The following is a 15,536-nucleotide window of genomic DNA, read 5'->3' on the forward strand; positions in this document are numbered from 1 at the left end:
GTATTATTAGCTCTGCAATAAAAAAGAAAAAACAGCGGGAAAAACTTTCTCCTTTGAGGGCACTGCCCAATACAAATATAAGCCACATGTGTAATTTTAAATTTCTAAAAGACATTTTAAGAAGCTAAAGCAAAAAAACTTTAAGTTTAACCAATATATCCAAAATATTCTAAATATCGAAACATAATGAATATTTTTTAACTATTAATAAATACTTTTTCTCATTAAGTCTTTAGAATCTAGTGTGTATTTTATACTTACAACACATCTCAGTTCAGACAAGCCACATATCAAGTGCTAACATATTGCACTAGTGGCAACCATATTGGACAGTGCAGCTATAGAACCAAAGATGACGTGTTCCTCTGACAAGACAGTGGCTAGCTCCTGAAATCCGAGTATCTCTCTACATTACACTCTCTAGACTTCTGAGCTCCTCAAATACCCAGAACAGCTTGGGTTGAGTGCATTAGTTGCTCCTTTGGCTAGACCAGTGTTAAGTCAAGGTTGGTCATCACGGTACAGGTCAAGCATCCTTTATCCAAAGTGCTTAGGACCAGAAGGGTTTCAAGTTTCAGATTTTTTTTGGATTTTGGGACGGCTGCATATACATAATAAGATATATTGAGGATGGAACCCAAATCTAAACATGAAATTCATTTATGTTTCATATATACCTTATACACACAGCCTGAAGGTAATCTTAGACAACATTTTAAGTAATTTTGTGCACGAAACAAAGTTTTGACTGTGACCAGTCACATGAGGTCAGGTGTAGAATTTTCTACTTGTGACATCAGGTTGGTGCTTAAAAAGTTTTGAATTTGGGAGTATTTCAAATTTTGGATTTTCAGATTAGAGACACTCAACCATCATTTGAAATTTTTAAAAGTCAATTTACTACTATTTTCTAGTATTTTTTTCAACCACAAATTCACTTCTAAAAATTAATTTTATCCTAAATGATATCATGTGTGATATCACAAGTTTGATACTTCCATTTGTTAAAAAAAACTAATGCCCATTAAAATAGACATTTAACATTTAAAATAAGTTTTTGTACACTAACCAAAGCTAACGATGACATGAATTAAAATTTGCTCTCATTAGTGAGTCAGTTATGGTGTCATCTTTTAAAAGTTTTCCATCTGGCATATTCAGTCTCAGATATGTTACTGTCTCTTGGCCTCAAAGAGGTACTGCAACACTTGCATGTTGGAATATGGCCTAACATCCCATTCAAGAGTACTTTCTTGTTGGAGACAAAGTCTCGCTCTATCGCCTAGGTTGCAGTGCAGTGGCACCGATCTTGGCTCACTACAGCCTCCAAGTCCTGGGTTCAATCAATTATTCTACCTCAGCCTCCCGAGTAGGTGAGCTACAGGCACACAGCATCATGCGCAGCTAATTTTTGTATATTTTTGTAGAGATGGGGTTTCACCATGTTGGTCAGGCTGGTCTTGAACTCCTGGCCTCAAGTGATCCACCTGCCTCAGCCTCCCAAAGTGCTGGAATTACAGGTGTGAGCCACCGCACCCAGCCTCAAGAGTACTTTCCATCTGGGTGCCACCACAAACCACAGAAAGGGACATTTACTCACCTGTGTTTAACTGTCCAAAAGCTGCAGAGACAGAGAAAACTTGCTCTGATACCTACACATGCACGTATACATGCACATATATACATATAACTACATGCACATATATATGCACATATTAGTGTATAGGGATATGCATAAAAATGTGTGTGTCTGTGTCTGTGTGTGTGTGTGTGTACTCATCGCAATCATCCTACAAAGGAGGCATTGTCATTTTCTTGCTTTTCCAGATGAGGGAATGAAGCACAGAGCAGTTACTGGCTTCCATAATCACAGGGCTAGCAAATCTGATTACAGAACCTGTGTTTCTTGTTACCCTGGCGTTTACAAATGATATAAAGAGATGGAAGTTGGAAAAGACATATGTTTTAGAGTCACAAACATAAGTCCTTCAAAGTCAAAACCTTCACCCATGGGATGTGAAGACTGGGGCAAGCAACATCCCCTAATACAGAGGGGGGCAGAAGGCAAATAGAGTAATTTAGAATGCCCTTAAGATTTCTTCTGTAAATGACAGTGGAGAATTCCTCTTACTTAGAAGAAAAACAACATAAAAATGCAAGAGAACAAAGATTCCAATAAGAAAAAGCAAAAGGATGGATGGATGGATGGATGGATGAGCAGATGGATACACCAGCAAACAAAATAGTCTCAAAATCTGAGAACAGAAAATCATAAAGGTACATCCTCTCTCTCTGACCATCCCAAGAGGACCCTATCACATGACTGGCATTGCACTAGTCACTTTCAGAAGCAGCCTGGGGACCTTCTTCTCATCACTGGGACAAAAGCTGCAGGGCAAGCTGTGTTGAGGGCCTCATTCCGTAGCCTTCATCTGCACAGATTCTGCAGCCTGAAGAAAGACAAGAATCCACTTACATGTACTCTCTATGAGCAGAGTGCACAGCGGCCGCGTTGCTGTAACGCCACAGGACAATCACCGACGACAGGACGTCCAGGATGGCATCAAACTAGGAGAAGGAGACATGGCATTAGAGGCTTTCCAGAGTTAATAGCACACAAATGTGAAGACACAGGACAACTGTGCTGTGACTCAAAATATCTGCACGAGTAAACTCTGATCAAAGAGGCCTCCCATCATTACGACGCAGCCACGTACTGCCCTCATGCCTGGGGCGTCTGGAGCTCGGAGACCCAGCGTGCCATGTGGGGGGCTCTGCTCCCAGGATGCCTGGCTCCCAGCACTCTGCAGACATAGGGCAGAAGGTGGGGAGTTCACTGTTTCAAAACACACGGAATTGGTTTCCCCATGACAGTCAAGATAATTGCAGTAGTTTCCTGCACATCCCAGATAAGAGATTCGAGTGAGAATTCTATTTCTGACTCTCAATGGGACTATGCTACCTGGGGTCCAGGGGTGAGGGTGGGGGTCACCAGGACCTGTGATAAGTCTGCCAGCACTTTACAGTTGCATACAAAACTCAATGCTTCTGTTTGAATGAGAGAGTATGCATGCACAAGAAAGCTAGGGAGAATGAGAGAAAAACATATGTGCGTGTTTGTTTCTGGGGACGTGTACGCACTGTGTGTGTGCATGTGTATATATGTGGTATGTCTGGGTGCGTGTGTGTGGTGGTGTGCCTTTTTCCTGGATGGTCCACATCTTTCATAAGATTCTGAAAAGAATCTGCAATGTACCTACAATAGCAAGTTCTCACAACAAAGGGCAGAAGTGGGTTTGGGAACAGGCATACCGACCCTCCGGTACAGGAGACCCCAAAGCTACTTGGCGGGGGTGCTGAGGAGAGCTCTCTTTATGGGTCACTGCACCACACCACACTTCTCAGCTGGAAGATCACGAGCACTAGCATCCTCTCCAAGGGGCCTGGGGAAACTTCACCCAATTTCTCAACAGACCTAGCCTGTGAAGCAGAGACCCGCTTTCTCCAACTAGCTTCCATCAGGAGGCCGGCTGGGACGCCAGGTTACCCTTAGCTGGCTACAGACTGACTCATCCTAGCACAAGTAGCCCTGATCTTAACTCGCAAACCTCTGCCTACACCAGCAAATGCTTTGCTCCAGTGTGTACCAGGTCCACATACAACCTGGAAGGCAAAAAAAGGGCTAAAATGCCCAAAACATCCTCTCACCCAAGCACATTGTGGGAAATGTGGTTCCTCCCCGTCTGTGCTTGAGAATTATACAGTCCTCATTGCAGTATAATTCTGTTAAATGTTCATTTTTTAATAGAAGTGGGTTTCCATAAAGTATGTTTCTCATGCTAAGCTCTCATAGGCTAACCACCCTCATTTGAGGGCTCAGGGTGAGGTTTATGGGCTTATGAAAAAACGTGCAAAACTTGATGAAAGTACATTTCAGGTTACTTACTGCAAACCCAAAAGCAGAGGCGCTGTACCTCATAACGGAGACAGCTAAAAAGAAAGAAAATATTATTCAGAATATTTTAAAACCTCTCTCATTTTTGAGTATATTAATACATTACATGGCCTTTTAAACATCAGTGGGGAAATTCCAAGAGAATAAAACTAAAAATTAACTGTACGTGTAAAATCTAAGAATTTTTAAAAAATGAGGCGTGAACTGAAAAGATTCCCAGACTCCACCTGCAACAACTTCCCCTCACAGTGTTCTGAAACACCTGAGGGCCAATTTCCAAATCCAATTGGCTTAAACAGCTGTCAGTCAAATGACTTCTGATACTTTGAGAATTTAGCAACTGGGAACTATATCAAACTTTCAAAGTAAAACTCCAACCACCCAAACTGTTCCCATAATAAGGTGGTGCAAAGTAAAACTCCAACCACCCAAACTGTTCCCATAATAAGGTGGTGTGTCTAAGGCATACACCACTGCTAAGATAGATGAAAAAAAAATCTGTGGGCACCAGAGTTTAAAATCCAATGTAGACACCAATAACAGTTGTTTAGAAAAGAGTGACAAATGATCTTAAACAACAGATGTCTACAAATAGAGATGTCTACAAATGTCAATGCCACAATTATAATTACAACACACTTTGTTTTTTTTTTGTTTTGTTTTTTTTGTTTTGAGACAGTCTTGCTCTGTCACTCAGGCTAGAGTGCAGAGGTGCTATCTCGGCTCACTGCAACCTCCGCCTCCCTGGTTCAAGTGATTCTCCCGCCTCAGCCTTCCGAGTAGCTGGGACTACAGGCATCCACCACCACACCCAGCTATTTTTTGTATTTTTAGTAGAGACAGGGTTTTGCCATGTTGGCCACGCTAGTTTCGAACTCCTGACCTCAGGTGATCTAACCGCCTCAGCCTCCCAAAGTGCTGGGATTACAGGTGTGAGCCACCACGCCCGGCCTTGATCCATATTTTTAAATTGGAGAACGTCAACTGGGTAGCACTTTTGCCTAATTCTGTTTTGTGCTAAAGCAATGACAGCTTCAAAGACGTCTCGATTTGACATAACAAAGGCAGATCTCCAGAAGAAAGTCATATTTAACAAGCATACATGCACCTCCAACCAAGACTAAAGCCCTACACTAAGGGTCAGCAAAGCTGGCAGTGACTTGTTCCCAGGCCTACGTTCTGCAAGTGGTCACTGGCGCAGTAGGAGGTGTGGGTGGGAGGCACAGAGGCCAGCGCCTACATGGACTTCCATCAGCTCATCACAATGTCCCTTCTCTAGGACCTGCTCCTTGTCCTCTCCACAAGGTCCAGGGACAGTCCTCAGACAACGTGTTGTGCCTTGTGCCCTCCAGCTGTAAGGAGGGCTCCTGATCCACTATGAACCAAACAGAGTTCATTTTCTGTGATTTAGGACTTGAGACAGAGAGTCTAGTTGGTCAATCTATGTGGTTAGAACAGCAACTTGTAAATGCTGGAGTTGCCATCAGCCACTGTTTGCCATAAAGACTGAGGAGCAGGAAGGCAAGCATGGGAAAGCCACAGCACCGGGGAGAGTGAACCACTGGTGTCCAAGCGTTTCCAGGCCCTTCCTGAAACTCAGCCATATTCAGGTGCTCAAACTATGTGAGGCGGAATACAACCCATTAAATCTGCAACCACCTTTGTTTTTGACATGAGCTCCTCCAGGAGGCCCTGCTGTTGCTCTTCCTGGCACAGGGAGAAGGGCAGAGCCAGCTGTGCATGGTGACCAACTGGAGTTTTCACAGGACACACAGGTATGGTGCTGTAAAGGGGCACCGGCCCTTTCCGGAGAACATCAATTCACCAGCCATGCTGACATGTGCAAAAAAAAGGCAGCTGATCGCTGGCGGGACTGCTGCGAGCACCGAGGCGGCCTATAAAACACAGCTTGGCTCGCAGCACATGCTCCATAACTGTTAACTAAGCGTAACAAAATTTCACAGAAATAAGTCAAGGAGGATATCTTTTCTTTCCCTTTACAACCTGTTTTTAGAATATCTTAGCTGTGTGCTTTTTGTGGGTTGCTTCTTTATCAGCAGTGGAAACCTTTTTAATTCCAACTAACATCGTGCACAGATGCTCCAGATCTACAACAGAGAAAAGAAGGCTCAGTGGCTTATGCCTGGAATCCCAGCACTTTGGGCGGCCAAGGCGGGTGGATCACGAGGTCAAGAGATCGAGACCATACTGGCCAACGTGAAGAAACCCCATCTCTACTAAAAAATATACAAAAAATTAAGTCAGGTGTGGTGGTGCGCACCTGCAGTCTCAGCTACTCAGGAGGCTGAGGCAGGAGAATCACTTGAACCTGGGAGGCGGAGGTTGCGGTGAGCCGAGATCATGCTACCACACTCCAACCTGGTGACAGAGTGAGACCCCACCTCACAAAAAAAAAAAAAAAAAAAGAAAAGAGAGAGAAGAGCTGCCACCGGGCTCCCAGTCTGTCTCCACCTGCACTCCTGGGGCTGAGCACCACGGAAAAGGAACAGCTAGAAAAGCACTCCCCGTGACTCGCTATGGCAGAAGAGCACCTGTCTCACCAGCAGTGAACCATGGCTTCAAAACAGATTTCAAGTGGACATTCACTTGACTATATTGAGAAAGACAAGAAATCTTGTCTCAGGAATCTGGAATCAAACAAAGGAGATGGCCACTAAATGGTAGGTGGGGTGTCCCCAACTCAACTGGAGTGTTGTGTCCATGATTTCCAACACTCTCAAAATTATGTGGGAAAGATCCACTTGTGAGAATTAAGCCTGCCACAGAATGGATGACCTAGAGCACAAGTGGAATATTAGTACTCTCTATCCCGTCTGCACCACGGAAAATATGAGCAAGACGGCTGCAAGTTAACCTAGAGTCCTTAACAGATGTGTTATTTACTTATAAATTGGCTCCATCTAATTTTCTTGATGAGATGGAAAGGGAGAAATGCCAAAAATTGCATGGGGAATTCAGACTACTTTGAAGGGCCCTCCACACAGCCTTAGCTCTGACAGCTTCCTTTATGTGACCAACTCCCCAGCTCTTCCTACTAAATAACAGCCAATAGTAATTAGCACGGATCCGAATGAAAGAGTTCAGATGGCCTTTCAGCAATTTCTGAAGAGTGTCAAGTAATAACTTCATTTTATTTGTCTCATAACTCACCGTGACACATCCCAATTTTGAGATAAGAACAAACTCAATGGAAGGGTCAGAATCGTTTACACAGCATCCCACCCCCCAACTTCCATGGGGCTTTCACCAGGAAGTTTCCAACTTCCCTCATGCTAAGAATGAGGTTGGCTTGGAGGCAGGCCTGAGCCAGGATGATTACAAGGGAGAGATTACATGGTAGAGGCACCTGGAGCTCCATGCACATGTGCTGAGTGTAGTAGAAAGCCACCACAGGGCCAACAAAGGCTGCAGTGCCTTCAAGGCAGGTGCTTATTCAACAGTGGACAAGAAACAAGGGCCCTTCTGAACTCCGACAATTATGTTGCAAACTGGCAACACATCCACAAAGAGATGGGCAACCAGGCAGCTGTGGGACAGAGCTCTCCTGTGAAGGCTGCTCTTGGCCCCATGTGGTCAGAGTAGAAACACACTGCTATCTGATTAGGCAGCAGTTACACATCCAAAAAAATGCATGCTTAGGATACAACTGGGCTCCTATCTCTTTCTCTGCTGGCTTTTTCTTTTTATTAATTTATTTTAAGACACAGAGTCCCTAAAATGTTCATAGGTAAAATGAAGATGTGTCATTTGGAGCCAGCCCAGCATGCAGTCCCCATCCCATAAGAGCATCCTGATTCTCCTCTGGGAATGGCACCTGCCCAACCCTCAAAATAAGTGATTTGGGTGGGATGATGCTATTCCCATGCTAGTATATCCCATTAACTTGTCCCATGTCCAGAGTTAATGATTCGAAAATGGCACAATTCAATTTGAGCCGATGAGAACCTGTGCCAAGCTTTTTGCTGAAAATATTGGAAAGGGGATGTCTTCCTTCGAGGAGATTTTAGAGATAGGAGGATGAACACAGGAGCTACAGGTGGTGATTTTGACACAAGTGGGAGGAGACTGCCTGAGAATGAAGCCAACACAAGAAGAAAGTAGATACTAAAACACAGATCAGACTCCCGAAGACAGACTGAACCTTTTAAATCAGTCCTGACTGTTCTATCCCTCTACTTCTCAAATACATTAGCCAACCATTTCCTTTGATTTGCTTAAGCCAGTTTGAGTTGAGTTTCTATCACTTTCAGCCATATGAGTCTTAATACAAGATATGTTGACCCAGTAATCCCATGCTCAAGAATGTATTTTAATGCATAAGAAATGGAAAAATACTTTAAGCACAAAAGGTTCATAATAGGTTCATGTGATTTATAACAGCAAAACATTAGATGTAACTAAATGTTCCATAGTAGGGTGATGATTGAGGTATGATTTATTCAAAGAATAGGCTATAGGTAGATATTTTAAAGCCTTTGCAAAGAGTACTGTTGCTGGCTTGGAGTGATGGCTCACACCTATAATCCCAGCACTTTGGGAGGCCAAGGCAGGAGGATCGCTTGAGGCCAGGAGTTTGAGACCAGACTGGGCAATAGAGTGAAACCTCATTTCTACAAAAAATTATAAAATTAGCTGAGCGTGGTAGCAGATACCTCTAGCCCCAGCTACTTAGGAGGCTGAGGTGGGAGGATTGCTTGAGCCCAGGAGGTGGAGGTTGCAATGAGCCAAGATCACACCACTGTAAGCCAGCCTAGGCAACAGAGGGAGATCCTGTCTCAAAATATTTTTTAGAAAAATTACTACTGCTTAATGTTTCTATTAGCATATTAGAAAGAACAATGGCATTGATAATAGACAGGTTGTATGTTGGGTCCTGCACTGGGTGCCACAGGAAAGGATGGGTCTGGAACAGGGGGAGTTCTAGCCAACACAGGTGCAAACTGAATGGGAAGATCAGAAGACGCTTCACTGACAAGGGGACATGTATGTAAAGACTTAAGGAGATGGGGGAGTGAACTATGCTGTTTTTGTTACCTGGGCAAGAACCTGCCAGAGAAGAAGAGGCAGTAAAACACTCTGAGGTGGAAAACTTGGCTGAGGTCTGAGGTCATTTTGGCTAAAGCCAAAGGAAGCAGGAGAGTTATGAGAGAGAATTCGGGCAAGATACAAGATGAAGTATGTGCTACAACAGCTAGCTTTACAGGTTGCATTGAAAACAACCAGAAAAAAATTCCCTCAAATGGTAACAGTGGTTAATCTTTGAAGAGTGGGAATATTTGAGTGGGTTTCTTTCCTTTCTACTGTGAACCCAAAAGTATCTGAGACAGAGATCATCAATTTAGAAAGTTTATTTTACCAATGTTAAGGACGTGCCCGTGACACAGCCTCAGGAGGACCTGACCACAGGTGCCCAAGGTGGTCCAGGCACAGCTTGGTTTTATCCATTTTAGGGAGACATGAGGCATCAATCAATATGTGTAGGATATACATTGGTTCTGTCTGGAAAGGCAGGACAACTCGAGGTGGGGAGGGGGCTTCCAGGTCACAGGTAGAAAACAGACAAATGGCTGTATTTTTAAAAGTCTTTGATTAGCCTTTCACCGAATACACAGTTTCTACGTGAGCGGAAGGTAGAGGAACATCACTTATGCCTTCGCCCAGCTTGGTGAAAACAACAGGGCAGAGGAAGCAATTGGATATACATCTGTCTCAGGTGAACTGAGGGAGGGCTTGAGGTCTGTCTTGTGTCCACAAAGAATATCCTTGTGGGCAAATTGTGAGGGAGGTATGTAGCTTCTCGATCTTTGTAGCTATCTTATTTAGGAATAAAATGTGAGGCAGGTTTGCCAGACTGTGCCCAGCTTGACTTTTCCCTTTAGATTAGTCATTTGGGGGTCCTGAGATTTACTTTTTACATTTTCTACAACCACCGTATCATTTAAATCAGAAAAAGAAATCTATTTGTGGAAAAAGATCCAACTCACAAAAATATCACCAGAGGTCTAAAATGGAGTAAGAGAAACCATATCTGTGATGCACATCGGAGACTAGGCTGCACTGTGAGTTCACAAATGCTCTAACAGGGCAGCACATGACCATATGTGTCTTTATTACATTTCAGTTTCTGAATCCATCTTTCTAGGTCAAATCACCTACATGAGTGGTTCGTTAATGGCCCAAAAAGTTCATGGAAGTGCAGTGGCGGACCAAGAAAGCCAGCACGTAGAGCATGAGCAGAATGTCACTCCCAGTCTGAGGGACCTCCTGCCTCCCGGGATGCTGCGTGTCACACACACTACTTTCATTTATGTGTCAAAGGGGTAATAACAGCTACTCTCCCAGAAGCACACACACAACAGAAGTCTTAAATAAATATTTATACAAGTCTGGTTAAAAGACCAGACCTTCTTTAAGTCACACACCAGGCCAGAAAGCATATCAGCTGGAAATTCAAAATCAAATATAAAGACAGCTGGAAAATGGACAGGACCCAGGCAACCCATTGTTAGGGCAAAGCTAAATGCAAATCGTGCAGCTGAATCAGCAGCAGGCTTTGAGGGAAGGTTCTGGACAGTAGAGACAAAATACCTCGGAAATGCACAAAGAGGTAAGGGTGCCAGCAAGGCAACAGAGGATCAGTGCAGACAGCCCCTCCACAACCTTAAACAAAGAATGCCATTTCAATCGCTGGCTAGGTTTGCAGCAAAAGTGAGGACCCATCTGTCATTCTCTCCAAAGTCACACAATAATTATCTTGAGCCTTAGCACTCTTTAGCAATGCCCCCAGGCCCCATAACACCTCCAAGTTGTAAAATTATGTGACTGTAAGTTTCGTTAATAAATCAATCCTACTTTAATTGGACAGCCTCTATTACACAGAGGCCTGGCAACAACCTCACAACCTCATGTAATTAACTCAAATGGAGAACCATCTTTCCATCATCCACCATAAATACATACACACATACAGAAATTTGGACCCCTCTTAGTTCCACCTCTTCTGCTGCCTAACAAGAAAACATAATAATGAAAACACCAATCTTTGGATTCTCTCAAAACACTGAGATCTGCCCATCCTGGGCTGTCCCTTTCTCCCAGTGGTGCCAATGCTGCGTTCGGATGAGGCATGTGCTCTGGGGTGCCCCACCTCTCCTGCAACATCACAGCCAGTCTGCCTCACTCTCCTCTTCCACCTGCCTGGCCCCTGTGGCATCTAGTTGGCCCCGTAATGCTTCAGTATGGGACCTCACATGTAGGGCATGAGCAACCTGCCATGTCCAGCAAAGTACCTGCTACATATTCATTGTGCTGCACGGACTGTGACTTTCAATGTTTTCTACTGGAAGGTCTGGCTCTCAGCAAATGTACCATGGCCAGGTTCTCAAAGCCAAAACCATTCTTTGAGAGTTCTTTGACTTCTACAGACAGCGCTGAGAACCATTATTAGCCTTAGGCAGGCCACAGGCACTGCCCTCCCACCCGCCGGGGCTCTGCCTGTCTGTGGAAAGCAAGTGTTTGTTAGGAAAGCAACTGTTTGTCTCAGGCAAACCCTTGCCAAGACGTCAGGGATGATCACGGGTCTCTCTCACATGACCAAGGGGTGGCTACATACAAACAGGTACTATACAACCCCCACCCCCCCAATCCCACACCCACAATAACCTACAAAACCCACAAGAATGGGCTTGAAGAGGTTAGAAAATATTGCCCTCGAGCTGCTGCTACGGGGGTAGGAAGTGCCACTTACTAGTGTTCTGGGCCACTTGGCAATGAAAAGTCACTTGCGCTCCAATTTCTAACAGGAAGCAGCCACTCATTCGTCCCTCCATGCCCCTGCCCCTACCCAGCCATCCTCAACACGCAGCCCAGGTACTCGAACACATCGGCCTCCATGGAAAGGCCACGGTCCTTAGGATGGAGGAAGCCTCTGTTCTCGGACCTCCTCTTCTGTGGGCCACGCCAGCTTACTCCACACTCCAGCCACATGGGGCTCCTCGGCAACCTCCCCACAGCCAGGCCACGGCTCTTCCTTCTGCCAGGAACAAACTTACTCCAGGGGTCTGCCTGGCCTGCTCCCTCCCCTCCTTCAGGTTAGGCTGTTCTGGCCACCACATTTAGTGATGACACCTGCCCTCACTCCCTATCTGAGCTCTGTCACCCTCCTCTACATTTTCTTGGTCTGAAGAACATCTCATCTACATTATCTTATGGATTTATTTACGTTTCAATTGCCCCACCCTACTCCCACCTATTAGAATATAAACACCACAAAGGCAAAAGCTTTGACTGTTCCCTGATGTATCCTGAATGCCGAGATCAGTACCTGAACACATAGAAAACTTTCAGATGGATTCATTAACACCTTCCCCTTAGCTCCAGCATGCAGCAAACAGAGCCTTCAGGGAGAAGGCAGACAGGACCAATGGCTCAAAACACCGGGAGGCCCAGCGGCGCTACCCAGAAGCCCTTCCCTGAGCTAATGAAGCCACAGCTGGCACTTTCAGGGGCATAATGGAGAAACCAGCCTCTAAATGGACCACTCTTTTAGGGAGAGCTTGAAGTATCTGCAAATGGCAAAGATCTAGGATGAAGGAAAAAGTAAGGGTAGCCCTGGACCCAGAAAGCCAAGAGCCAACACAGAATAGTATAACAGCAAAAAAAAATCCAAATAAAAACAACCCAAGGAAACTCTCTAGCATGGACCGGGGCACCCTCATTCCCTCTACCACATACCACCAGACTAGCTCTGCTCCAGTTAGCATAACATGAAATGCACATGACCCCCGTTCCAAAGCAGGGATCGGCATTCCTGGGACATGGGCAGGATGCCTGCCACTCAACAGGGAGAGACCTGGGTTTCAAGAAGCTGTCAGAGGTCTCACACACAGGAGTCACCAGCTCAGAGACAAAAAGACAAGACCCAGCTTTTAATGGCAAAACTTCCTCAACACCACAGCACACTTTCACTTTGCTTCTTCTTTAATCTGGGAATAAAGAGGAGGAACATCCCTTGAAGTTACCCAACTTTTATGAGCATTTATGGGCCGTCTCCGATGGAGTACACAGCCCCTCAACTTGTTAGCACATTTGCTCCACAGACCTCACGCGCCAGAGCCAACAGTAGCAACGAGTTTCTTGCTAAACATCACTCACACTTTCCTAACACTTGTTCTTATACCTCCTTGTGCCAGGGTTGCCCACAATGCCAGCACAGCTATCAAGTAAGCCTGTGGGAGGTAGGTCTGGCCAGGAGTCCTCAGACCACACTCAATGTATGTCCTGCAACCCACACTGCCAGACTAACATGAGTAGCCACGCCCACCAATCGCTCTTTCAATCAACAAGTGCTTATTGAGCACCCAGTATGTCTCCAACACTATTCTGCTGAGCTGGGAATACAGCAGTTACTTGCCCAACAATTTGATGAAACATACCTTTTAAAGCCCTAAGTTTCCCTTAGTCATAGAATGCAGCTCCTTTAGCCCAGTAAGTAAAGCATTCATTGGATAAACAGAGATGGGGATAAAATGTATAGAACAGAACTTTCACATTTTATCTTCTCTCGTCTTCTATGTTAAACACCTGTGAGGTTGCTGGGAGTTCGAAGCTTGTTTCTAGGTAAACTCATTTTCAGTCCATTCTTTTTACCTTGGCTTGGTGTCTTTCTGGGTCCCAAAGCTCCCTGCCTCTGACTGCCTTGCTTTTATAAAACAGAAATGATCCTTGCCTTCTCCCAAGCAGCACATCAAAGCCTGAAGTCAACGGTTGTATCATATTTGTCTCTACCCTCAGGGCCTGTGTGCTCAAGCACAAGCACAATTGTCAGTGCTCAAAAAATCCTTGTTAAACTGAACAAGACTGAAAGAATCTCTCACCCCCAATTATGATTTCTGGTTTTCATTTAATGTGTGACAGTTAATTCAGACCAGAACCAAAAGCTAACACTACGGGCAAGAAACGCTAGCAAGGGCGTGGATATTGTCACCCAAGGTCATCCTTGCCAGGCCACTAGGATGGCCCTTGGTCTGCACTGCTGATTCCAAACACATTGAACCTCTTTGGTTTGAAAAATCGCTTAAGAAACATTTTAAAGAACGGAACATACTGTGAGGAAGAAAAATACACTGAATAAGAGTCCAGAGATTTGGCTTAAAGAAACTATGCTGAACAAACACCAACTCATTTGATCTGAATCAAAGTCATTAGAAGATTAACATGATCACTCAGAGAATAAAAGTTAAACATGGTGAAATACAGCCCTTTTGTCCTCTCTCCTCACTACTCTGCTCCATAAAACCCAAACCAACAAGAAACATGAAAAAACTAGAAAAAGAATAAAATGATCAAAGAAACCAGAAAATGCCAACCCCCAATTACCTAAGTTATAAAGGGAATCTACAAAATGCATTAAAATTTAGACCATGCTAGGAGAAGATGCTGACAGCTGATAACATATCTCAATCAAATCTTGGGCAGAGCTTAGACTTTTCCACAATTAGATGGCACAGTCATCAGTAGCCCAAACAATTGTCCCTTATATGCAATGGCAAGCTGGGAGCTGAGCTCCAGCATCCAACCCTGGACACTTTCCTGATACTCTATACACTAGAGAGCAAAGGCATGAACCAAAGGAGTGCTTGCTCAGACAGACACTGATACAAGAATCAGACACCATCATTTCATCAATGAGGGGAGCCAAGGCTCCACTGCCAGCCAGGCAGTCTTCTCTTACATTCAAGACAGGAAGATGTTCCACAAGGTAGATCACTGAGATCAGGTACCACGAGAATAAGCACTCAAATTAAAGCTGCCCACTGCTCCCTTCACGCCTGGTTCTCCACAAAGTCACAATTATTAGAGCAGTGAGGCACTGGCAAACTGGCAGACAGAACAAGGGAACTAGAAAGAATTAAGAAGTGAATTCAGCAAGGCCACCACACATTAAGTGAATATACAAATTCCAGTTATTTCTATACTTGCCACAAACAGGAAGGAAATGTAATTTTTAAAAGGCTCTGTTCAAAATAGTAAAATTATCAAATACCTAGGAAAAAACTAATGAAACTAAAAAAATATGCAAGACTTCTACCTAGAAAAGCAATGAAATATTTTAGGAGAAATTAAAGATAACTATTAAATATATGAAGAAACATACCATGTTTGTGGATTGGAAGCCTCACTATGGCCAATCAAAATCCTAGCAGGTGGCAAGAGAATTGATAAGATGAAGCCAAAGTTCATGTGGAAAGTGAAAAGAATGAGGAATAGCCAAGACAGGCCAGGCACGGTGGCTCACGCCTGTAATCCCAGCACTTTGGGAGGCCAAGGCGGATGGATCACCTGAGGTCAGGAGTTCGGGACCAGCCTGACCAATATGGTGAAACCCCATCTCTACTAAAAATACAAAAAAACTTAGCCAGTCGTGTGGTGGCGGGTGTCTGTAGTCCCAGCTACTCGGGAGGCTGAGGCAGGAGAATCGCTTGAACCCAGAGGCAGAGGTTGTAGTGAGCTAAGAGCACGCCACCACACTCCAGCCTGGGCGACAAAGTGAGACTCCACT

The 15,536-nt window shown here is 44.5% G+C and overlaps 1 protein-coding gene across 1 annotated transcript in view; it reads right to left on the reverse strand.

The window, feature by feature from the left end:
- Positions 1 to 15,536, reverse strand: part of LOC105492550 (transmembrane protein 163) — a 259,890-nt gene that overhangs the window by 92,980 nt on the left and 151,374 nt on the right. Inside the window, exons 3-4 of the mRNA XM_011759761.3 lie at positions 3,947 to 3,990; positions 2,477 to 2,568 (exon numbers count right to left, since the gene is read on the reverse strand). Coding sequence (XP_011758063.2) covers positions 2,477 to 2,568; positions 3,947 to 3,990 — 136 coding nt within the window. The remainder of the gene's footprint in view (positions 1 to 2,476; positions 2,569 to 3,946; positions 3,991 to 15,536) is intronic.

Source organism: Macaca nemestrina, chromosome 11 (assembly GCF_043159975.1).
Source record: "Macaca nemestrina isolate mMacNem1 chromosome 11, mMacNem.hap1, whole genome shotgun sequence".
NCBI classification, from domain to species: domain Eukaryota; kingdom Metazoa; phylum Chordata; class Mammalia; order Primates; family Cercopithecidae; genus Macaca; species Macaca nemestrina.